This window comes from Sminthopsis crassicaudata, chromosome 1, assembly GCF_048593235.1.
Source record: "Sminthopsis crassicaudata isolate SCR6 chromosome 1, ASM4859323v1, whole genome shotgun sequence".
Lineage (NCBI taxonomy): Eukaryota > Metazoa > Chordata > Mammalia > Dasyuromorphia > Dasyuridae > Sminthopsis > Sminthopsis crassicaudata.
In genome coordinates, this window is record NC_133617.1 from 110,225,423 (window position 1) to 110,251,428 (window position 26,006).

General features: G+C 39.7%; 1 protein-coding gene and 1 long non-coding RNA gene across 4 annotated transcripts in view; one reads left to right on the plus strand and one right to left on the minus strand.

Moving 5' to 3' along the window:
* Nucleotides 1-26,006, minus strand: part of FAM83A (family with sequence similarity 83 member A) — a 43,446-nt gene that overhangs the window by 10,415 nt on the left and 7,025 nt on the right. The window contains exons 2-4 of one of the 3 annotated variants that reach the window (XM_074266180.1): nt 18,147-18,314; nt 15,755-15,879; nt 6,517-7,430 (exon numbers count right to left, since the gene is read on the minus strand). In XM_074266180.1, the coding sequence (XP_074122281.1) occupies nt 6,878-7,430; nt 15,755-15,879; nt 18,147-18,314 (846 nt within the window). In that variant the 3' untranslated portion in view covers nt 6,517-6,877. Of the gene's footprint in view, nt 1-6,516; nt 7,431-11,950; nt 12,026-15,754; nt 15,880-18,146; nt 18,315-26,006 lie in introns of those variants that run through there. The other 2 variants (XM_074266188.1, XM_074266197.1) reach the window with 2 other exon arrangements.
* On the plus strand, nt 12,022-18,530 carry LOC141541774 (uncharacterized). Its single transcript, XR_012481897.1, has 4 exons — nt 12,022-14,228; nt 14,710-14,899; nt 15,407-15,550; nt 18,112-18,530. It is a non-coding gene; the product is annotated as an uncharacterized LOC141541774 (long non-coding RNA).

The following is a 26,006-nucleotide window of genomic DNA, read 5'->3' on the forward strand; positions in this document are numbered from 1 at the left end:
GCTTAGTTATTGAATCATTGGTTGCTTTTGGAAATGTTGTTGTTTGATATTCATTGAAATTTAATTTAATACAACTCAGCTCAGTTCTTGAAAGGTGGTGGTGATTTGTGGAACATCCTAGATGCTAATCTCCCTTTTCCTTCTGCCTGTTATCATTCTGAAGCTTTCCTGAGAGATGACTTCCCTGAGATGATTATTCCCTTTCTCAGGGAATAAATTCTCCAACATTGTCCATTGGAAAACACTTTAGAACCTCTTGGCCGTGTGTTTTCAGCTCAATTGTAGGACAAGGATGTCTTTTTTTTTTTGAAGCATACATTTAATGTGGTTCTCTAGCCCTGGGCTAATGCACAAGAATTAATGAGTACCTTCTTCAAAGCAGATCCCTTTCCCTAATTTCCTTTTGATTCCTAGTATCTATAATGCTATGTGCCCTTTCTCTTTCAGTGCTAGGGTATTGTGGCTCCACTATTCATCACTCTCAATTGTTCTAGAGGCTCTGGGAAGAGAATGCCTCAAGGTATGTTTCAGTCCACAGAAATTTTTTCTGGGCAATATTTATTCAATTTACTCAGGACTGCTTCCTAAAGCATTTTGAAGAGGGAGGGCAGCCACCTAGTAATAAGTTCTTTATTTCCCAGCCCTTTTAGACTCTCAGTATTAGAAGAGAGCCACTTCAATGCCACCTGAAGCATAACTACCTTCTCCAGGATCCCTGATAAATTATCTGGCCCCTTTCCCTGAGAACCTCTAGTCGTACAGTCTTCCTCTTCCTTAAGATGCCCAGTAATATGTGGACAAGCCACAATTGTTAGGGAGCTCTTTATTTTTAACCCAAATTTTCTTCCTAGCAACTTCTACCCACTGGTACCACTTCTGTTAAGTGGTATCAGTTCTGTTAATGAACAGAATTAAATTGGGTCTCTTCCAGAAGGAAAGCTCAAATGGCCTCTAAGTCTTGGCTCAAATATCCACCATTCTTTTCATTGAGTCTTATATGATGTGATTTCAAGACCTCAGCCGCCTTCTTTCAGTTGTCCCCTTTTCAATAGAAGCCTCAAAGTGCAAGGCCCAGAACTGAAATCAGTAGTTGTGGGGGGGTGGTCTGGCCAGGGCAGAGTTTAAGAGATCATCTTTTTAGCTTCTCTACAACAGCCTACTGGCATTTATGTACTTACAGAAGCTACTATAAATAGACGGAGCTGGAAGGGAGAGGCATTTTAAGTTTGCTCCAGGTGCCCTCATAAGTATATTTGATGATATTGCTATCAGAGTACCCTTCCAACCTGCCCTCTGCACTTTTCCATGTCTTTCAGATAACTAAGAATCATTAGCAGCTATCTGACAACTGTTCCCATTTCTTCCCTATAGCCCTCCTGAACCCTCTACACACTTTCCATTTATATTCTTGGTTATGGAAAGGCAGGAATTGAATAAAGGAAAGGATTAAGTTGTGAATTATTCCTACATGTAATGCTCCCAGTTAGGTATACCCCTTAACTAGGTTCTCTCTTTCCTTTCCTATTCAACAATGCTTAGCCTTTTTAAGAAGTACATTTGCATTTTATAGCAAAATGACAAGAATAAAATCTATCAAGTCTCCGTTTTATAGATCCCATTGTTGAAAAATGGCCATCAGAAAAGTACTCTGTTTTTCAGCAGAGATACAAAACATATGTCTAGTCTAGTGCTTCAGTTATACTGGAGAAAGTGTAGGGCTTTCAGAGGACTTGTTCAGAAGCCAGCAGTTTCCTTGATGTGTGAAGTTGTGACCCTTCTGGTTTGGTAGCACCTGTAAAATTACCCCAAACTTTTTGGGGGTCTCTCCTACCTTGTGGCAAGCTGTCTCTGTTGTAGGCACCATCACCACCATTCTACTACCTATTGCTGGAAACATCTCTGCCCTTTTCTGGAATCTTCTATGCCTAGAAAATTCTACTCTGGAAACATGTGTTCCTTGACAATACCTACTGCCTCTCTGCCTGTGACATCAGAAATGGGAAATCAGTCAGACCTGCTAAAGTGAAATGTTGCCTCTCCCTATAAACATGACATTCGGCTGTGTTATCGAACAGCCTACATCATCAAGCTGCCCTGTTTGGAATTTCCTGATATCCCTTTTCTATCCCCAACTTGGAGGTTTTGCTTACTTACTCCCTTTGTATTCATTTCTTGTTGCCCCTGCTCCTAGGTTTTCGTCCTAAGGTATCTCTTTAACCCTAACCTTCTCTTATGTGAATAAAAATGTGGTAAAATAAAGGCTTGGTGCTATAAGTATTCACAAAAGGCCAACTTCTTACTTTTGAATCTTTTAAATCTTCAAATTACTTCAATGTAGAGACAGACATTGATACCAGAAGCAGAGTAAATTTCACAAAGTATGAGACTAATGGCCCTCTTTTTGAAATTAACTGACATCACTTAGATGAACAGCAGCTCAATTGGAATCCAGGAAGGAAAGATGGGGCTTCCAGACCCATGTCACAGATTATGAAGGTTGAATTGAGACTCTGACTTTCCTCTTCCATTCTTCTACATAATATACTTTACAAATTGGCTTATACCTATTTCTGATTTACATAGAATTTCAGAGTTGGAAGGGTCCTCACAGGCCATCTAGCCCAATCCATGCCTCCAAAGAATCCTTTCTACAACATACTTGACAAGTGAATATCCAGCCTCTGCTTGAAGATTTTAAGGGGAACCCACTACTTTCCAAAGAATATCATCCTACTTTTAAATTGTAATTTTTCATGTGCGATATATGACACTGACAAATAGGCTTAGGGACCCAAGAGCTTTGAAATGCATACTTTTCAAGGAATGGGTCCCTCAGTTTATGTTTCAATTCCATACTCTTCCTTTGACCCTCTTTAAGAATTGCTAATTCTTATTTTTAATTCATTTGTGATCAAACATACCACACAACTATAGGGTAAGATTGTAGATCCTACTCACCAAGGAGGTGATTTCAATCTGGGAAATTCCAAGAGTTCATACAGAATCACTTACAAGATAGGCGTGTCTTTGGTGGTTCTGCTCTTGCATGTTTATTATGAAGGAATGGGGTCTGTTAAATTTCTTAAGAGGCTTGAGTCTCCATTTTTGGTTTGGATTTGGGGAGGGAGACAGTAGACACCAGGTAGTAATGGCTTTCATGTTGATCCAGGGATTTTCTTTCCCCACCCAATCCCCAACCTGGTTGACCCCTGGGTTCTCTAGTGTACTCTTTGAATACTATAAAGATATATTGCATGGATTTACAATATCAAAGCAGGATGAAAGGAAACAAGGACTATTAAAGCTCTGCAATCTAGAGTTCCTCTTCAACCATTGAGGCAAATGTAACCAGTTATTTTAAGTCAAAGGAATGGTGAAGGATATTACTGAGCAAAGATGAGGTCCAACTATGAGTGATAACCTCAAAAAGATATGATTATAAACTAAATCAGGGATCCCTTTATGAACGCATCTCTGATAGAGCAGATACAAGGCTGGTAGCTGAGTGTTCTAAATCTTTAATTTTTTTCCCCATTCTTCCTGTCATGCTATCACACCCCAAGAGTCAATGTTTGAATGATGAGACCCATGTTTAGCATCAATTCATTCTTTGGCCTGTTCTATTGTAATTTTAAAATTGAATTCTACTCTGGTAGCAATGAGGACATGTACATCTAGTTGGTCTATAATCCAGGTAGATTTCCAAGGTTCCCCTGTGGGCTTTGAGGCCTACCCTATTTTATGACATGCCACCTCTTCTAAGAAAATCTTCCTTCCCTTCTCAGGAATCTTCTCTTCCATTTTGCAAACAATCATACAAGGTTTCTTACTATATAGTCCGTAGTAACATTGCTGCATTAGAAATGGAAAACCAAAACCAGTTAGGTACACCCAACAAGACCTTTCCATTCCCTAGAAAACCTTAATACCTTGATGATATTCTATGTCTTGATTTTCAGAGGATGCTGCTGGCATGCTTTTGGGGTGTTAGTCATGGCTCCAAAATGGAGCACCCAGTCCAGGTTATATCCTTCCCTAATGCCATTTGTCCCGTGTTTCTGCCTCTGGTCATCAGCATTAGCCAAACCTTCTATAGTATGGGTTAAAACATCCATAATAAAGATTAATGCTTTGAACATTAATTCATTATCATGAATTCATTGATTCATTGATCAGTCTGATAAAAAAAAGTCATGAAACTTTAATTCTGATAACGATTTCAGTGATCTAGAATTGACTCCCATTAGTTCCTTCCTCTCTAAATTAAGAAAGGACCTACAGAGTATTTTCTCCTTATTTCTCTTCAGGACTTTGGCCATGGTTTACCATTGTTCTGTTATACATTCTCACCTGAGAAAGCATTATTAAAAAGTCTTCCTCAGCATGTCTTGTAGATAAGACAAAAGTTTGTAAAGATGTTTAAATTTGTATGTCTGAAGTATTTACAGTTTCTCCCTGCAGTTTTCCTGATACATGTTCTTCAGAAGGAAGCTGTGAAAGTGAGTGACAGCTTCTCTATGTCAAACACCTAAGATCAGGGAAAATAGAACCTCTGTATATGACTCATCTCTGCTATATATGTGAAAGTCCTGCCACTCTGAAAAAGCAAAATGAGAATAAGGGAGCTAGGCATGGGCTTGATAACAATAGGACTTTCTACTGTCCAATACTGCCATAGACTTGGGGAACTAGGTTTATATTGTCCTCAGGAATTCAGGCCTGCCAAAGATTCAGTAATATTTGTGGGTTCCTGAAGGTGGAGCTTGAGTCAATAACAGATGAGTAATAGATTTTTCAAAGGGAAAATTAGCCTGGGACCAGAATTAGGATATAAAGTGGATATTTGGGTATAAAGGAGATACTGGACAAGCAGTAAGAGAGGAATTAAACTCATTAAAATTGATTGTATTGAATATCTCTTTTTTTTGTTATTTATGCCCCAGTAATTTCCTGCTATACCTCCAGCCCCTAACTATTGAACCTTTTCTTTGAAGTAAAATTCTTAAGGATTTCTGACAAAATAACCACTTCTGAAGGGATAGGTAATACTCTGATTTCCAAGACCTCAAGTCATTTCAATTTAATCTTGAGTTTGTCTTGTTATTGTTTTCATTTTATATTACAGTTATGTGTATTTTTTCTGGTTCTGCTTACTTTACTCTGCATCAGTTTGTATAACTCTTCCCTTGTTTCTCTTGAGATACTCATATTTGTCCATTTTTATAGCATGGTAATATTCTGTTATATTAAAGTACCACTGTTTGTACAATCATTATCCTAGCTCATGGGATTCTTGCTGTCACACAAAAAAAGTGTTGCTATGAATAATTTGCTATGTCAGGACTTACTTTCTTGTCTTTGACTATCTTATAGAGTATATGTCCAGGAGTATACTTAATGGGTCAATTTTAATGATCTCTTTTTTAAAGATCTCTTTTTCTAATCCAATATACAACTTTCACTCCATCAGCTACAATGATATCATAGCTCTTATAGGGAAAACATTTGCCTTTGAGTGATCTAACAAACATTTGGATGACTATTAGAAAAGACAATTAGAAAGTGTAAGACAAAAAAATAAGGGTATTCATCAGCCTTCCCTAAAATTGGAGGAAGGAACAAGGTATAAACATTGATAGAAAGTTGTGACTCAAGGGAATCCTGCCCCTGGGGAGAGTGTCTCTATGAAAGGCACCCACATGGCCCACTTGGACGTCAGCACAAAGTGCTTTCGGGCTTAGTGGTGGGCTCTCTTTGTTAGCTGCTGGCTGAAGAAACAGGTCACAGCAGAGAAAGTTGAGGGGTTGAGTTTAGGGCATGGTTGGTGAGTAAGGAAGTCATTTCCAAGGAGATGCTCCTGAGCATTCAGAAGTGATATTTCCACATGGGTCAATTCATCAGCTATTGCTATATGATATGGATAGATGCTCATACTTGCGTATTCCCGTTGGTTCATGTGTAGAGACATTTTCCCCTTTTCCCCAGGTTCTCCTCATAGCATTGTCTAACCAGGAATCATTGGAGCATACTAGGGTCCTCTGACATCCCAGCTCCCCAGTAACCCTTCCAGCCCTTAGTTATCCCTCCAAAGCCTTTGACCCAAATCTGACATATATCCTCCTGACCCCTAGGTAAACTTTTGTCTAGATTACATACTGCTTTACCTGGGTTAATAACAGATTGCCCAATAGCTGCAGGAGAAGACAGCTTAAGGACACAATTTTGGGGGTCTGCTCTCTAAATTATCTCCCTTGTGACCTTATCAGGGCTACTCCAGCCTCATGCTTCTAAATCCTGTTTCTTGATGGCAGTAGTTTGGCCACTTCAGGCTTCCTAGAATTCTTACATGCTGCTTTGGATTTCCAGGCCTGGGCATTTTACTTCCCAAACGCTCCAGACTGGACAGTGTAAGCAGCTGGGGGCAAGAGAACAATTCCACCATCATCAAGTGGCATATTACCTCCCATCCACCAAACACAAAACATCCTGGAAACACAAGCCCTGAAAGGTCTGAGGTGGTTTTTCACTGTTTTTATCTTTGCAACTTTGGAGGGGAGTTCAGCTCTGGGAATGTTCAATAAATGTTTGTAGAAACAAATTGAGGCCTGCTATGTGATTAGTAAGCCCGAGTTGGAGCTATCAAGCCATTCTGAGGATCAGGGGCCAAGCCAAGGTAAGGGGCTTGGAAGCGAGTTTGTCAGAGTCATTAATCCCTGCAAGAATTTTTTCCTGAGTTAATTCCTCCATTGAAGACATTATCAAACCCTACAATAACCTTTCACGTAGGATCCAGGGCCTAGGATTGAAGGGCCAAAAGAAGAATGTCCAACTGGGAGTACAGGAGGACTCAGTCCCCACCTGGTTGGTATTCAAAGAACTAATCAGACAACAAGTGAGGCTTGGAAAATGGCCTCCACCCAGGAACCAGCCTAGCCCCTGCAGCCAATTCCTCCAGCCGTAGCCTCCCAGGCCTGCTGTAGAGATTGCTGTAGAGGCCCATTGCCCAATCAGTGACAAAATGCCTTGACTGGTAGCCGACCTGAGGTGGCTGAGATGTCCAGGGGATGTAATTCCTTCCGTTCTGGAAGGAATGGACCCTGGAAAGTGGGGGGTTTGGAGTGGAAGGGCTATTTGGCCCTGAAGACACAGCATGAGACTGGTGGTAGGGATTGCTGCTGGTAGATGGGTTGCTGAAGGGGTCAGAGGTTGTGTGGTCACTAGATGGACAGCTGCTGTCAGTGAAGCTGTCCTGAGGGACCTTGGACCCTCCCCTCAGCTGGAGGGGCCTGACCAGCCCAGGAGATCGCTGGCCCATCACAGGTTTAGAGGAAGAGTATAGGTGTCGGAACTCCTCCTCAAACAGCTCCACGGCCTGGCCTGTGAACTTGGAGAGGAAATTTCGGTGGACTTGGCCACAGAGCCACGAGAAACTAGAAGTTGAGAGAGACAGACCAAAAAGAGCAAGTCAGAGGGGTGGGAGTGGGAAGGAGAGGCAGCTCTTACAGGGCAAAACTCTGTTAGGTTTTAGAACTAAGCTCTTAGAGTGACAGAGGGGGGCAGCTAGGCTTGGGTGCTGGGAATCACTCCTTCTATGAAGAACCCTTCCTGTTCCTGGCAGTGTATTCCCATCACACACAAGGGCTGGAGGGAGGACTCTGAAAATAGTTTCAGCTGTAGCCGTTATGGTATCAGAAAAAAACCAAAACACACTGGCCATATTTTCTCTGACTTCCTGCTTGTCAGCTCAAGACTGTACACACCTAATGGCTGCAAAGTCAAATGGGATTCTAGGCCCAGCTTTGTCACCTCCAGTGACCTACTTAACCTTTTTGCCCCCTCTAATCTATCACTTATAGCTGCCCCTCACTCCTTAACCCCATTCTACCTCATCACCAGTCTGGGCAGCTCCAGGTAACCAACAAGACAATAGATATAAAAATACTTAAAGGATGGGGCTGGGAGAGAGGAGAAGAAAAGTGTGTTCAGAATGCAGTTATTTATTTATTCTCCCTGGAGATTGTAAAATGTTTGTGGAAGAAAGGTTCTTATTCTTGTTGGGAAGAAAAGGAAGGCTCTCAATCAGAAATTAGCTTGTTTGTGCTTATGTTTAAATAAGGAGCAGGTTCACATCTTCCCATTTAAATGCTTTTTATGGCTGTATTTTTTAAAAGGCTACACTTGAAACTAGACAGGTTACTAGGTGCCTTACTCTAGAATACTTTATGCATAATTTCCTATATTCTGAGAGCTCTTGACCCAGTCTAAAGGGGTTAGAAAAGTGCCTGCTTCCTTTCCTCCCTCCCTCCCCTCCTTCTTTCCTTTTTTCCTCCTTCCCTTTACTTCCCCCCTTCTTTCTTCTTTTTCTTCCTTCTCCCTTTTTCCTTCCCTGTTTCTTTCCTTCCTTTATCCTTTTTTATCTCCCTCTCCCTCCTTTTCTCTTGGAATTCCTCCCACCTTCCCTTCTTCCCTCCTTCTCTTTCTCCCTTCCTCCTTTTCTTCTTTTCTTTCCTCCAGCTTTCTTGCTCTTAGAGATGAATATGAGCCTTTAAAGGGTCAAGTGAATTAAATTTACACTATCAATTGTACATGTATAACCTATATCAAATTGTTTGCTGTCTTGGGGAAGGGAAAAGGAGGTAAAGGAAAGACAAAAAAATTGGAACTCAAAATTTTGCAAATATAAATGTTGTAAACCATCTTTACATGTTATTGTAAAAGTAAAATACCATTGAATTCAAAGAAAAATTAATTTACATTATCATTGTTGCCAGACTTTTACCATCATAGTTTTGGGCCATATTTGTTCTTTTATTATGTCAGATAAGATCAAGGGAAAGGGGGAGCAGACTCCTGGTGCAAGTGCTGATTCCTAGACTAAAGCTATTATTATATATGATGATGTTGCTAATAAGACACTAGGCTCGGAATCAGGAAGAACTGAGTTCAGATTCTACCTTACAACCTGGGCAAGTCTCTTATCCTCTCTCAGGCTCAGTTTCTTCATATATAAAATGAGGGTAACCTACTTTATAGGGCTGGTGTGGTCAGCAAATAAAATGTAAAGTGCTTTGCAAATCTTAAGCCACTCTATAAATGTTAGCTATTCCTATTTAGTATCTCCCTAGAAATCCACAAAACATGCTCTAGAGGATGCTTGGATAATTATTTCCTGACAGCTTTGGGACGATGCATTGTAGAAATAATTGTTAAGTCAGAGCACCTAGAATGGATTCCTGCTTATGATCTTCACTACTGGCTACAGAGAAGTAATTTGAACCTCAGTTTCCTTATGTGTGAAGAAGATCGGGATGGCTAAACAAATTATGGTATTAAAGTGTATTAAAATAGTGCAATGCCATAAGAAATGACAGAGGGATTGTTTTGAAGAAACCTGGAAAGGCTTATATGAACACAAGAGTAGAGCAGAGTGAGCAGAATCAGAACAGAAAACTGAAAAGCTTCAGAGCTCTGCTCAATGCAGTGGCCAAATAGGACTTCAGGAGGGTGGTGATATAGCATGTGTCCCAGCTTTGGGCAAAAAGGTGACAGGCTGCAGAATTAAGACATATGTTTAGATACAGCCAATGTGTCCATTTGTTTTGCCTATATTTGTTTAACTTGTTTAGCTTGTTTAGCTATATTTGTCACAGTTTTCAATTTGAGTGGCAGGGAACTGTGGATAGTGATAGAGATGTTCTTTGTATCACCTCCTCCATATTTAGAAGAAAATTAAGAGCATGACTACAACTTTAAGAAAAATACCCAGAAAAGATACCCAGACGAGCACAGAACAAAATTCAGAAGGGGAGCAAGACAAGCAGGGCAGTTTGATTGCTGTTGGGTTGAATTTAAAATGTACCAAAAAATAAAGAGGTTATAGTAATTGACCTTTAAAGTCTCTTTCAGCTTTACATCTATGAAAAGCAATGAGAAGGTTGTCTTTATGGTAGAAAGTTTGAAAAACAAAGCAACACTAGAATCCTAATATTCTTTTCTATACTTTAAATTTAGTTTTCTTAAGTTATTTGGAACATTCAATTCTTGACCTACACTCCATTATTGAACTAGGTGTGTTGAAAGCCATCTGTGCTATTATTTATGTTCTTAGGTTCTTTACAAATTTATTGAGTCCTTAATCACAATAATAAAAATAAGATTTCAGGTTCCTTTCATCCCACTTCCAAACTCCTATCCATGTATTTTCACCCCTCCTTAGACAAAGATGCCTTCATCTCCATTCCTCTGTGTCTAGCTTTTAAAAGAAAAAAAAAAAGCATTTTTGCCAAGATCTTTGAGTCCAGTCTTAGATCTGCAACTTTATGGGTTCTTATCTGTAGGATATACTAAATTAGAAACTAAACATTTAGGGGTGAGGTGAGAGAATGGGAAGGGAAAGCAGAGAATAGATATTAGAATTGATTTGACTTGCTAAATAGTCATCTATAATTTTTATTTTAAGTAATCATTTTAGGGATTTTCTAATACTGATTGCTAGCATTTTTATGGTGTTTTAAGCTCTGAGATTTCACAAATATCTCATTTTATCTTCAAAAAAACTTGGGTGGTAGATATTATTATCCTCATTTTACAGATAAAGAAACTTGTCTGGGGTTGTACTTGAACTTGGGTCTTTCTGATTCCAAATCCTCTATTCACTTTTATCTGCCAAATAACAATAATAAGAAGGGATATTTATAGATCACTTAAAGGAATTTTACACATATGACTTCATTTGATCCTCATAACACATCAGTAGATGCTTAAAGGAATTTTACACATAGGGGTGAGGTGAGAGAATGGGAAGGGAAAGCAGAGAATAGATATTAGAATTGATTTGACTTGCTAAATAGTCATCTATAATTTTTATTTTAAGTAATCATTTTAGGGATTTTCTAATACTGATTGCTAGCATTTTTATGGTGTTTTAAGCTCTGAGATTTCACAAATATCTCATTTTATCTTCAAAAAAACTTGGGTGGTAGATATTATTATCCTCATTTTACAGATAAAGAAACTTGTCTGGGGTTGTACTTGAACTTGGGTCTTTCTGATTCCAAATCCTCTATTCACTTTTATCTGCCAAATAACAATAATAAGAAGGGATATTTATAGATCACTTAAAGGAATTTTACACATATGACTTCATTTGATCCTCATAACACATCAGTAGATGCTTAAAGGAATTTTACACATATGACTTCATTTGATCCTCATAACACATCAGTAGATACTATTATCCCTATTTTACAGATAAGAAAACAAGCAGGGAGAGATTGAACTTAGATCTTCCTAACTCCAACTCTTCCCAATAATTGCTGATTCTGTTTAGATGCTTCGAGGGTGCAACAGACTTTGTAAAGATCATCCTAAAGCTAAATCCTAAAGTTGGTGAAGGATTATTTGGCCATGGCCAGCCTAGAAGCCAATCTTTTGAAACAGTAGTGATTTATGAATCTAAAATAATATTGCTACTGGAACTCTGGTTCCCCTTAATGGGAAAAGCCAGTAGGCCATTGTGTGGCTAAGAATGTTTGTCAGTTAACTTCATTGTCTTATTCTAAATAGCTATTATTATTGCTATTAAGGATTATTAATTGTAGCAAAGATAACCCTGATAATAATCAGCAGCCTAATTAAATTAAGCATGCTTCTCATTTTCAAACATGAGGTGAAAACTTAATTCTTCCAATGCTACAGGATCTTCCAATGTGAATTTCAAAGCAAATCAATAAAGACAAAATTTTCCACAATTGTTCTCTTTAGAACAAAGGTCATTTATGGGCTCAAAGGAAAAGGCTGGCCCATTGTCCTTGTGGGGAGGGAAGGCAATGAACATTTTGACGAGTTTAATGTATAAAGGAAGTCCATCAAGATTCAGCTTCCCTGAAGCATCTCAGGCCCAAGTTGTTCATCCTTCTCTTCATTTTTTGAAGAGGACCATTGACATCATTGGGTGATGTCTTGATTTGAAAGTTAACTGGATTTAAGTGAGGCAAGGTCAGTCTCTCGGTCTCTTCCAGAATCACTGAAGTCCAGTGAGGAGACAAAAGTCAGGATAAGTGGTGATTGCCCAGGGTGCATTGGTGTCTTTAATGTCTGGCTGAGCTCTAAACACTCCATAACCTCCCTCTACTGCCTTCCTGACTTTGGGAATAAATCGTTCTCATCTGTCCATTCTGCCTGGGGAAGTCTTCACATGCTTGAGTGGGATGTCCTGCTAATTCACCCATGGATTTGAGCCTATCAGTTATTCTAAAATGTTGGGGGATGTGAGAGAGAGAACAGAAATCAGCCTAAAATGTGTTTTCATTTGAGTGGAGCCCACACAAAGCAAAGTCTTTTAAAGACTCCACCATGTGAGAAGCAGATCTGGCAGACCCCTGCAAATCCCAGAGTGGACTCAACTTGAATTTTCATGAAACAATCCTTGGCCCTAAGTGTTTTATAAACAGCTCTGGATGGGAGGGAAAGAGGGGAGGGGAGGAGAGGGAGCTCACAGGCAAAGAAGAGGGAAATCATAAATTCCTATGAAACTGGGGTTGCAGCTGGGCTCAGCTTGGCTCCTTCATGCTGAAATCACCTCGGATCACTGCCTTTCATTATGCTTGATGATAGTGGGAACTTGTTATTTAGCCTTTTATCTCCACATCAGTTCATTAGTGCATTTCCAAATCTTAGTGTTCCCAGGCCTCAGGGGAAACCTCTCGCCCCATCTTGGTGGGCTGGGTTTGGGAATTTATATTTCTTTCCATTAGGATCACTTCACCCTCGACTTTCATGCAACAGATCTTAAGATTGTCCCAGGAACTTGCAAAAGTTGCTTGAAAGCATTTGCCTAATTGCTAACTTTGAGGCAAAGCTCTGGTATTAAGAAATATTGGGCAGGGAAAGAATAATTTTTTAAAAAGAATTCAGCAACTTTGGTCTAGTGAAGGGAAAAGCATTCTAAATTTGATCCCCATGTCATGTTTTGGGGATGTAAGAATTCCTGAGGAGGGGAGAAGGAGAGGGAAAGATCACTTGTTTATTTCTTTCCTGAGTCACAATAAATGTCAAATTTTTCCAGCTGGACCCAGACTCCCTCTCTCCTTTTCAGCCAAGAGGGAAGCTTGGAGTCTCAAGAGGAAAACATTTGTATAGGAATAAGGATTTGGAAAGGCAATCTGTTGAGGGAAAGATTTTCTTTATCCTGTGTTTCTTTTGTTTTTAAGCTTAATTCAAAATTAGCTATTTGGAGCTGCCTGGGTTCAATCTCACAACTTCAAAGGATAGGCGCATTTTCTTCAATCTTGCTTAGAAATATGTGCCCAGAAAACACTTGGATCAAATTTGGGTTAAATATATATCTCCCAATTTGCAGGCTTCCATCTGGAGCAGCCACCTTTTAAGGTGATGCTTCATTCAAAGCTTATTAATGTTTCTTAATCTTCACTACATGAAATGGCAAGAAAAGGTTAAAAAAAAAAAAAAGGCAGATGGATGGCACATGAGGGCCCTTTGGTTAGAGCTTCTCAAACTGCACTTGGGCTAAGTGAAGTGCCTATAAATTAGAAACATGTGGATTCCATTTCTCCTTAAAATGCACAAGGGATGGATGAGAATAAAGGAAAAATAAATCTAGTGCAAAATGCCTTCTAGATCTCAATGAAGCCAAAATATTTGAAATGGCAAAATGGGTTCCCTCTGGTCACTGAGTAGCAAGGACTCTGGCCCAGGCTCACAAGTAGCAGCTTCAAACCAGAAAGTTCCAGCCCAGTTAGGAACAGTCAACGGAATTTCAAATTCCAATTCCAACTGTTAGTTTGAGCTCCCCATGGCAGTTGGAATAGGGTCTCTGTGGGAGGGGAGGGGAGCTGAGCAGAAGCTGTTCAATACTTTTCTTCTGTGTTTTTCTTGAGTCTTCTCTTCACCTTTCAACATTTTCTGTGATGCTGCTCTTTTAACTCCCATCTGGTCTTGAGTAAGATGGTGACTTTATAAAGCTAGGTGGTCCTAGAGTGGGACCTAGAGTCAGGAAAGGCTGAGCCCAGACACTACTAGTAGTCTTGACAGTGTGACTGGGAAAACTATCTGAATCCTCATTTTTAAAATGGGGATAATTCCCTCTCAGGATTATATAGGACAGTTAGGTAGTGCAGTGGATGGTGTGTTGGATCGATGGTTAGGAAGACTCATCTTTCTGAGTTCAAATCTGGCCTCAAGATATTAGCTGTATGGCTCTGAGCAAGGTACTGAACCCTATTTCCCTCATTTACTTATTTGTAAAATAAGCTAGAGAAGGAAATGGCAAGCTACTCCAGAATCTTTGCCAAGAAAACTAAATGGAAATGGCCCAAAAAACCATGTTGGAACTCTTGTCACCCAGTTTAGTACTTTTATATATTCTTATATCATTTGCATCTGTTTTATTTGTGAATGATTTCTTCGGGTGAATTATAGCTTGGGAGGGTGAGATCTGTGTATTACAGAACTCTATCCCCTACCAAGCACAGACCTAGATGGATATAACTACCCCAGAAACATGGGTTAACTGACTCCCCCAACTGGATTTGTGTTTTTTTTTTTTTTTCCAACCTGGAATGTGACCTATTTCCATTCTTCTCTATGCAAAATGTATGAAAAAGATTGTAATTTGATTTTGTCATGACTTGTCTACTACTAGTAGAGGTTGGCCCTGCTTGTGATATTGTCTCTCCATCTTCCTGACAGATTTAGGGACCTGGCAGCCTATCTGGTCTGAGCTGTGCTGCCCTCAGGGTCTTTGAGGCCCTCCTACCATCTTGAAGCCACTGTTTTCGTCTTCCTGGGTCCGGCTTGGAGAAAGTGAGCACTGGCATCTGTCAAAATGCCCTGAGGCAACAATCCCAGGATCTAATTATCAGTGATCCCATCTTGACAGGTAGTTTATAGGTGGGGCAAATAAAAAGGGCTTAAGAGGGAGGATGGAACATCTCTAGCTGATCCGCCAAGTTGATACAGACCTGGAGATCTCAAAGTTGGATTCTTGTTCCTTTTCCTTTTCAAGATCCTTCTCCTTTGATATCAGTCCTTGACCCACAGTAAGGTCCATTTACTAAAATTCTTGTTTGTATCTCATAGTCCGATACTTGATTACTTGTTTCTTTGTAGTGTTTTTCTCTCTAGTTATGTCCTATATGTGCCATAGGTCACTAATAGGCTCCTTGAGGGCAAGGACTAGCCTTTATAGTTGTTGTTGGGGTTTTTTTTTTTTTTTATTTCCATGAGAGTAAGTGCTTAATATATAATCTCACTTTAGGTAAGTCAGTCAGTTTTGGCAGTTAACTAAGGGACAGTGATAAAAGGGACATGCTCCCACCCTACTTCCAACTCTCATCTTCCCTTATCTGGATTATTGCAATATCTCCCTAATTGTGCTTTCATCCAGTTGCCAAGCCGACATTAGTTCTAAAGCATGGATCTGAACATGACCCTCCTCTGCTGTAGAAGCTCAAATGGCTCCCTATTGCCTCTAGGATCAAAGACAAACTCTTCTGTTAGGAATTTAAAGTCCTTTCCAACCTGGCTCCAGGTAAGTTTACCAGATTGATTGCATATGGCATTCCCTGTCCCAGTCTGACAGCTCCCTCGGCTCCCTGTACACGATTTGCCACACTTGCCAGGAGTGTTCTTCCCCTTCACTTCTGCCTCTCTAGCTCAATGTGTGGATGGGCTCATAGTGGACTAAATCCCCCACCCCCAAGGGAAGAAGAGAATGTTAGGTAATGGCTCTCACCTGTAGGATCCAGTGAGGACATATCTCCAGTCAGAGATGATGAACTTTTCCTGGATTTGGCCTGAGAACTTCTTGCCCGACTTGGCACAGTAGGTTTCTCCTTCCACACTCCGAACTGAAATGTTCTGTTTGAAGGAATTTCAGGATGTAATCAAATGATCCCTCAGTTCTCACAGAAGTGGGAAAAAGTTAAGATATGAAATTAAAAGGGATGGGCCTGAATATGAGCTCTTTTAATGCCTATTTGAGTTTGGGCAAATACTTTCAATTCCTGGGCCTTAGTTTCCCTTGATGTTCAGCTTTGGCTAAGAACACTATAAAGAGCATTAGTTATCTGGAAAATGTCCAGAGAACAACCAGGAAGGGACTCAGGTTCATGCTAGCTAAGAATTAAATGAAGGAATTGGGGATATTCAGTCTGAAGAAGTGGTTTCAAGCTAAATTTAGCCCAAGTACACTTGGTGGGGGGAGGGGAGAGGGCACATCTTATCTATTTTCAACAATTTAAAGCTATCATAAGCAAGGAATTGAATTTGTACTGAAGACAGTAGTAGGAACAATGGGTAAAATTAGATTTAGATTTGATGTCAGAGCTATTCAAAGGTAAAAAGGTCTGCCTCCTAAGATAGTGTGTTCACAATTCCTGGAGGTCTTCAAGCAAAGACTGGATGATTGCTTGTTGGGGAGCCTACTTCTAACTTGGAAGTTTGTGTGCCTCAGACAATTGGACTAGATGTTCTCAGACATCCCTTCTAACTTTAATAAAAATTCAAATTTTAAAGGCACCAACATGAGTAAACTTGGCATTATAGAAAACATAATTGAAGCAGGTAGCCAGCCAGGTGGTTCAATATCTACTGTTCTATCTAGAATGCTAGACCTGGAGTCAGCATAGAGCATATTCAAATACTGCTTCAGATACAGCTTATTAGCTATATTATCTTGGGCAGATCACTTATAACCCATGTGCCTCAGTTTTGTTTTGTTTTGTTTTTTAATTTCTTCACCATAGGAATATCACTCATCTCCCAAGGATATTGTCAGGATCAACTGAACTAATATTTGAAAAGTACTTTGCAAATCTTAAAAAGTTTAGAAATGCTTACCTATTATTACTGTGACCAGTGTTAGCATTGAAAAGGGTTTAGTGATATGAACCTACGAACCACACAGGCCCATGTGTAGTGGGGAAGAATGTCCTGAATACAAGACAAACTGTTCCTTAGCTGTGCCCCAGAAAAGATTTGAAAAAAAAAAAAAACCAGTCCACATCCTAAGGGTGACCACTCTCCACTTGTAATTACCTGCTATTTCCTAGTATTGGCCGTTAAATGCCTCTAATCAGCATTACTGTGGCTTTAGGCCTCAGTTTTCTTATTTGTAAGGTGAGGGAATTGGGCTAAATTATTGCTAAAGCCCCTGGTAGGTGCTTTTTTTTTTCTGTAATTCTTCTATAAAATTTATAGAATTGGGATCCTATTCCTGAAGGAAGCTTGATGTAATGGGAAGAGCACTGCTGCAGGAATCAGGAGATTTCAGTTAATGTCCAAGTTCTTCCAGACAAAACAATGTATGATTCCTATAATGCCCTCAGGGTGAGCCAAGATTTGGGGGTATAGGGAAGAGAAATTTTTGGTAAGTGGTTCCAGGTCTATTGGCTGTATGTTGAGTATGAGATCATGATTCCTTGTAGAAAGTAGTACCTTTATAAATGATTGGTGAATGAATGAATGGGTGGATCGATGGTTTATTGAATGACCATTTATTGTATCAGGATAATGAGTATACCAGAACTCACTTGGCCTATAAAGTCACCAAGCATGTTTCCTTGGTGAAAAGGGGTATATCTGTAGTTACCCACTTTTTGTGGATCCTTTAAATGTTCAAATATTTCTGTAACATTCATTGATGGCATTTGGCCATTCATTCAAGAAACTTTTGTTAAGCACCTACTATGTGCAGTGGATCAGGCTGTTTCTACCAAAAATTTAAATTGGGATGCCCAAGAAAAGATGTAGGAAGGTGTCTCTACTAACTACAGGCTACAAAAAATAAATCTTCAATGGAGGGAAGTCCTGTTTGTTCAGGGATAATAGCTTTTGATATAGGACAATATGGATGGTTGCTTACATAGCCTTTTTCTTCCTTCTTCCCTTCCTTTTTTTCTTTCTCTCCCTTCCTCTCTTTTTTTCTTTTTTTTCTCTTTTTCTTTCTTTCTCTTGCTCTTAATTTCTTTCTCTTCTTTCTTGTTTTCTTTCTTGCTTGCTTTTTCATTTTCTCTTTTTCTTTCTTTTCTTTCTTTGTTTTCTTTTTTCCTTTTTTTTTTTTGTTTGACCCTGGAATATCCTCCCTTTCAGATGACAAAGTATTGAAGACTCAGAGATGTTCTTACCTTCAGGTGACTATCCAGAATTTCAGCCTTGTCACACATCTCCTGGAAGAGATTTATACCACACTGGTCAAGGAGCACACAGACAAACACACCCCGCTTGTTGGCAGCTTCCAGCACATCACAGAAGATCTCTGCATCGGTGAAGACATCCATTAGAATGACCAGGACCTGGGTCAGAGCAGATGAGACTAGTCATTAGAGGACTCAGGGTAGAATGTTTGCCTTATTATATACTTCTGAGCTGTTCTGCTTTCAGCTAGGCTTGAGTTTGAGATAGGCCTAATCTAATTAGAGTCCCAAAGCAGTGAAGTCAGAAGGGTTTCCTCCACTCAATAGCATTCAACTGAATTCAAAGGAGGGAGGCAGTAGGAAGGAGAAAAAAAAGGAAGGAAGGAAGGAAGGAAGGAAGGAAGGAAGGAAGGAAGGAAGGAAGGAAGGAAGGAAGGAAGGAAGGAAGGAAGGAAGGAAGGAAGGAAGGAAGGAAGGAAGGAAGGAAGGAAGGAAGGAAGGAAGGGAGAGAGGGAGGGAGGGAGGGAGGGAGGGAGGGAGGGAGGGAGGGAGGAAGAGAAGGGGAAAGACTTTCAGGAGAATAGTAGAGTTTAATCTTGGCAAAATGGTAGCACCTACTAAATCAAGCTGGGATTTGCTCAGTGACCAATCTAGAATGATAGAAATAGTATCAACAGTTGTCTGAGCCAATCAGAAATTTGGGGACCTCTTGGTATCATGACAAAGAGATTGTGTCCCAGAAAATGGGACTCTGGAACCATCACCTGCTATGAGGCCCATCCTGAATACTGGGATTTTCCTCCTGTATTCCTAGATAAATCTAAGGATAGATATCAAGCTGAGGAATAATGGCCTAATGGTGGCTCACATTTGTAGTGCACATGAAGGTTTACAAAGCTAAAGGGACTCGACCTCCCTTGACCAACCCTCTTCCCCACCCACACCCACATTCCTGACCAGGACATAGGCTTCATACTTCCTGGCTTTTCTGTTGTATTGGCAGTTACTTTTTCTCATCTATAATAGAGGGAATGAGCAAGATAATCCCCACAGGATTGGCTAAGGTATGTCTTAAGGAGCCAAAAGCCAAAATAGTCTTAAGATTGATCCTAGAATGTTCTATTTGAATCAGACAGGATCTGTTTTTATCTATGCAAAAATATCTTCTGGCCCATTAACTCACAGAACTGGGAACACAAGGGGTTATTTGAATCCATATCCTCTTTGCCTTTGGCTTGTGGTCAATGAGATGGCCCAGACTTGATTATTAGACATTTAGAATTCTAAGGCCATTGGAGACTCCTTAGGTCCTTCCTTCCTGGGTCTAACCCTTTTCTAGGGGATTTATGCCCCAAATTTGGGGAGAGACATGGTGATAACAGGAGATTTAGTGCTGGGCCTAGAATAAAAAAGAACCTGCTTTTTTCTGCCTCAGATACCTACTAGCTATGAGACTCTCGGGAGGTCACTTACTCTCTCTGGGCCTCAGTTTACCCATATGTAAAATGAAGAGGCTGGACTAGAGAACATTCCTTACAGCTCTAAAATTATAGAACTCCTCCCTTGGTCTATATAGGTAAAGCTGGAAACGGAAGCCTTAAGTGAAAGAAAGAGCTCAGAAACCAGAGTCAGGAGATTTGGTCTGTTCTTAGCCCTGCTGAGAAGTAGCTAGGTGACTGTAGGTTAGTCACTTCAGTACTCTAGGCCTGGAGGGAAAGAGGGCCTTGGGCATCGCAAATGGTCTCTGGTCTTCCAGATTGAATGAGTCTAATTTAGACCACAGCATATCTTCTTCCCTTGCCTTGTGTTTATATTTCTGCTGCAAAGTTGACTCTTAAGATTTATTCAAATCTTTGTGATTACATATAGATTCTCACGCAGTTCTGGGAGGCAGAGAAGTTATTCTATTTTACAGATGAGAAGACTGAAGTCCAGAGAAGCAAAGTCATTTGCTTAAGATCACACAGTGGGCAAATGAATGAGCATCAGAACTTGAACCCATAACTTCTGACTCTATGTGCACTGGTTTTCCTGTGAAAACCCACTGTCCCTATATCACAGGAGAGGCAGCTTTTCAGAACCAGTCCATCAGTCAGGAAGCAAGCCTTTCCAGTGACAGGAGCTGGCCTAAAGCTAAGGATACAAAAAAAAAAAAAAAAAAAAAAAATACATTCTCTGCCCTCAAGGAGCTTACAATCTAATGGAGGAAACAATATGCAGACAAGTACATATATATATATGGAGAGAGAGCTACAGGCAGGATAACTAGGCAATAATTAGCAGAGGGAAGGCACTGGAATTCAGGGGAATTGGGAAAAGCTTTCGGTAGAAAGTGTGATTTTAATTGGAATTTGAAGGAAGCCAGGGAGGTCAATAGAGAAGGTGGAGAGTATTCCAGGCTTGGGGGACAACCAGGAACCCAGAAAAGAGGTGTCTTGTTCCAAGGAAGAGCCAGGAAATCGGGGTCACTAGACTAACAGGGGAGAAAGGTGTAAAGAGGCTAGATTATGAAGTGCTTTGAATGCCAGACAACCTTTGTATTTGATCCCAGAGGCAATCCGGAGCCACTGTTTGTTGAACTAGGGTGGGGAGTGCAGAGACTGACAACAGTTGGGGCCTTAGATTGTGAGCTCCTTAAGGGCAGGGACTGTATCCCCCGTTCTTAGTGCAGTGCCTGGCACATAGTAGGTGCTTAATATGTATTGATCGGATTGATTGATTGCATTCATTTCGAATTAACATTTTTGCGTTTCCCCTTAGTTAGGGTTGGGGGGTAGGATGAAGCAAAATGTTCTCCTTGAGAACACATTTTATCTTGTCTTTGTGTATACCTATCATTTCTGACACTTAGTAGGGGTTTAATAAATGCTTGTTAAAATGAATTGAGGACTGGTCTTGTATTTGCTATAAATTGTGTGATATTGGTCATCTATAAAAAGGGATGCTATACTTGTCCTAAATGTATAATAGGATTATTGTATCTAGGAAAAGGACATCTATATAGCTAGCTCTAAGGTTTGCAAAGCTTTTTATAAAATACTCTTTTGATCCTCACAACCTTCCTGGGAGGTAGGTGCTATGATTTCTCCATTTCACTGTTGAGAAAACTGAGAAAGCATCATATCCAGGGTCACACAGCTAATGTCTGAGCCAGGATTTGAACTTGTCTGTGTAACTATGGGACTTAACCACCTAGCCATCTAAAAACACTACTTCCCTATCTAGAGAATTTCATGTTTTCCAGTATATGCTTGTTTCACAACTATCTTGGAAGGGAGGGAATATGTTTTATTGATGAAAAGGAAACTCAGAGAAATGAAGTGAATTGGCTGTTAACCCAGATCATGTCAGAGGCAGCTCAGGAGGGCTTGGATAGAGTGCTGGGTTTTAATCTGAATTCAAATCCTCCGTCTTGGATAGTTCTCTTAACCCTAGTTTGCCCATTTCTTCTGTTAAATAGAGAGAAACTATCCTCTCCCAGATGAGGTTGGGGAGGATCAAATTAGATGTGTTTGAGCTTTGTGAACCTTAAGAGTATTTTTTTTCAGATTTATGTCCATTACAACATTATTTCAAGTCCCCTACTTCTCCTGGAGAGAATTAGAACTTTTTCCCCTTCTCTTCATTGGTTACCACATCACCAACTTCTTTAATTTTGAATGTATCTTCCACTAGATATTTTCTACCAGAGTATGTCCAGGTAAGTATCCCTGGGTCTGCTGCTGTAGCCAAGATCTCCTTGCAACAACCTCCATCAGGTGAACACTTTTAGGTGACACCACTGGAGGAGTATTCACATTTTTGAGTAATAGTTATAAAATATCGTTTAAGACACGGTGAGCCTATGTAAAAACTTTTTTAAAAGGCCTTTACATACAGCATTAGGGAGCACAGTGTTGTAATGGATGGAGCTCAGAGCCTGGACCTCACTGTGTGACTTTGGGCAAGTCCAGTTTGTCAGTAAAATGGGAGGAGCTGTGAGAATCAAATGAGATAAAGATTTAAAAAGGGCTTTGTAAATCTTAAAGCCTTATTGGTATTAATAGCTCTTGCTGAAATCTCTGCAACATGAGCTTGGAACTGCCTGAAGAAGGCTCTGGGAGATGGCTAGGTGACAGTCTGTTGCCAGATGACCAAAAACAAAAACAGTATTATGGGACACATCAAAACCTAAAGATTACTCAGGCACATTGTGGAAAGAGATTTTAATGGCTGCCTCTGGAGAGACCAGAAGTGACCAGTTTGGTTTAGGTCTGAAGGGGCACTAACGAATGCCACTTGAAACCATTGCCAATAGCCCTCTACCACTCCATGCCTTCTCTTAACCTTTCCCTTCTCCCCTTCCCTCTTTTGCTGATCCTCCACTTTTCTCCCTCTTGTTTTGGGGCATGTTTTTCACAGAAACTACTCTGGTACTCTGCTCATCAAAGAGCAGAGACATACAATGCAGGAGAGACCATATTGATAGGTTGGGGGCAAAGGAGCAGAACTCACTTTGTGGGAAATAACAATCATTTAGACAAGGCTACAATGGTAGGCACGTACAGCCCGACATCAAGACAATCTCTGTGGATTAATACACAAAAGGACATGAAAAGATGAGACAGACCCAGACTGAAGGATTCATGTGGAAACCACCACCCTGACTCAAAATGCCGTCTCCATCCCTCATCCACTGGTGAGTTAGAACCTCCATTTTGAGGAAGGACCCACCACTACACATACCATTAACCCTTCCCTTTTCTTCCCCCACTTCCCCCCCAAACTTTTTAGCTTCCCTTTATGTGTTGTCTTTCCCCTTTTAGAATAGGTCTGTGACAAATGTTGGAGGGAATGTGAGGAAAATGAAGCATGGTTGATGGAATTGTGAACTAATTGAACCATTTGGTAGAACAATTTAGAAATATGCCAAAAGGGCTATAAAATCATGCAGCCCTTTCAACAATATCACTACTAGACATGTATCCCAAAAGAGATTTAAAAAAAAAAAAGGAAAAGGACCTAAATGTACAGAAATAGCAGCTCTTGAGCAAAAAATTGAAAATTGAGGGGATGCCCATCAATTGGGGAATAGCTGATGGTTGTGATTATGATGGAATATTATTCTATATTGAACAATAAGAATATATTGTTCTATATATATTCTATATATTTGTATGAGTTCATACAAAGTGAAATGTACTGGGTACAAAGTAGTGACAATGTGGGATGATCAGCTATGAGTGAGTTTGCTATTCTCATCAATGCAATGATCTAAGACAACTTAGGAGTTCTATACTCAGATAAAGAACTTATTGTGTCTGAATACAGATTGAAGCTTACTTTAAAAAAAACAAAACTTTGGGCTTTTTGGGGGGGGATAGGGAGATCTGTTTTCTTTTAGAAGATGACTTTTATGGAAATGTTTTGCATAACTTCACATATATCTTCTCAATGGGGGGGGACGGAAAGAGGAAAATCTGGAACTCAAAAATTTAAAAATATCAAAGGATATGAACAATTTTCAGATGATGAAATTAAAACTATTTCCACTCATATGAAAGAGTGTTCCAAATCACTATTGATCAGAGAAATGCAAATTAAGACAACTCTGAGGTATCATTACACACCTGTCAGATTGGCTAAGATGACAGGAACAAATAACGATGAATGTTGGAGGGGCTGTGGGAAAACTGGGACACTGATGCATTGTTGGTGGAGTTGTGAAAGAATCCAGCCATTCTGGAGAGCAATCTGGAATTATGCCCAAAAAGTTATCAAAATGTGCATACCCTTTGACCCAGCCATACTACTACTGGGCTTATACCCCAAGGAACTACTAGAGAAGGGAAAGGGTCCTGTATGTGCCAAAATGTTTGTGGCAGCCCTTTTCATAGTGGCTAGAAGCTGGAAGATGAATGGATGTCCATCAATTGGAGAATGGTTGGGTAAACTATGGTATATGAATGTTATGGAATATTATTGTTCTGTAAGAAATGACCAACAGGAGAAATACAGAGAGGCCTGGAGAGACTTACATCAACTGATGCTGAGTGAAACGAGCAGAACCAGAAGATCATTATACACTTCAGCAATGATACTGTACGAGGATGTATGCTGATGGAAGTGGATTTCTTCAACATAGAGAAGAGCTAATCCAATTCCAATTGATTAATGATGGACAGAACCAGCTACATCCAGAAAAGGAACACTGGGAAATGAGTGTAAACTGTTATTTTTACCTTCTGAATCCAATTCTTCCTGTGCAACAAAAAATTTGGTTCTACACACATATATTGTATCTAAATTATACTGTAATATATTTAACATATGTAAGACTGCTTGCCATCTGGGGGAGGGGGTTGGGGGAGGAAGGGAAAAAATCTGAATAGAAGTAAGTGCAAGGGATAATGTTGTAAAAAATTACCCATGCATATGTACTGTCAAAAAATGTTATAATTATAAAATAAAATAAAAAATTAAAAAAAAATTGACAGAGAAAAAAAATAAATAAAAAAATTTAAAAATAAATACATAAAATTGTTTTACATGTAACTGGAGAAAAAGTAAAATATAAAATATTCAACTTGAAAAAAAGAATAGGTCTTTATAATTTATAAGAAACCGAACCATTCTCCAATTGATAAATGGTCAAAGGATATGAACAGACAATTCTCAGAGGAAGAAATTGAAACTATATCCACTCACATGAAAGAGTGTTCCAAATCACTACTGATCAGAGAAATGCAAATTAAGACCACTCTGAGATACCACTACACACCTGTCAGATTGGCTAAGATGACAGGAACAAATAATGACAAATGTTGGAGGGGATGTGGGGAAATTGGGACACTAATACATTGCTGGTGGAGTTGTGAAAGAATCCAGCCATTCTGGAGAGCAATTTGGAACTATGCTCAAAAAGTTATCAAACTGTGCATACCCTTTGACCCAGCAGCGCTACTACTGGGATTATATCCCAAAGAAATACTAAAGAGCGGAAAGAGACATATATGTGCCAAAATGTTTGTGGCAGCTCTTTTTGTTGTAGCTAGAAATTGGAAGATGAATGGATGTCCATCAGTTGGAGAATGGTTGGGTAAATTGTGGTATATGAAGGTTATGGAATATTATTGCTCGGTAAGAAATGACCAGCAGGAGGAATACAGAGAGGCCTGGAGAGACTTACATCAACTGATGCTGAGTGAAATGAGCAGAACCAGGAGATCATTATACACTTCAACAACAATACTGTATGAGGATGTATTCTGATGGAAGTGGAAATCTTCAACATAAAGAAGATCCAACTCACTTCCAGTTGATCAATGATGGACAGGGGTAGCTACACCCAGAGAAGAAACACTGGGAGGGGAATGAAAATTGTTAGCACTAATATCTGTCTGCCCAGGTTACATGTACCTTCGGATTCTAATGTTTATTGTGCAACAAGAAAATGATATTCACACACATGTATTGTATCTAGACTATATTGTAACACATGTAAAATGTATGGTATTGCCTGTCGTCGGGGGGAGGGAATAGAGGGAGGGGGGGTAATTTGGAAAAATGAATACAAGGGATAATATTATAAAATATATATATATATATATATATATATAAAAAAAAGAATAGGTCTTTGAGAGTCCTTTTTTTGTTTCTGTATATCTGTACCTGGTAAGTAATGCTTGAAGCCATTCAAAAAAAGGTCTTTTCAGTATTGTTTTTTGGGAAAGGGACTAGACTTGTTTTGTTTAGTATTGGAAGAAAAAAGAGTAATGTGTTAAAAGTTGAGAAGAGATAAATTTGGGCTTGATGTTAGGAAAAAACTTCCTAACCAATGGCACTATTCAGAAGTTTGATGGGCAGCCTTAG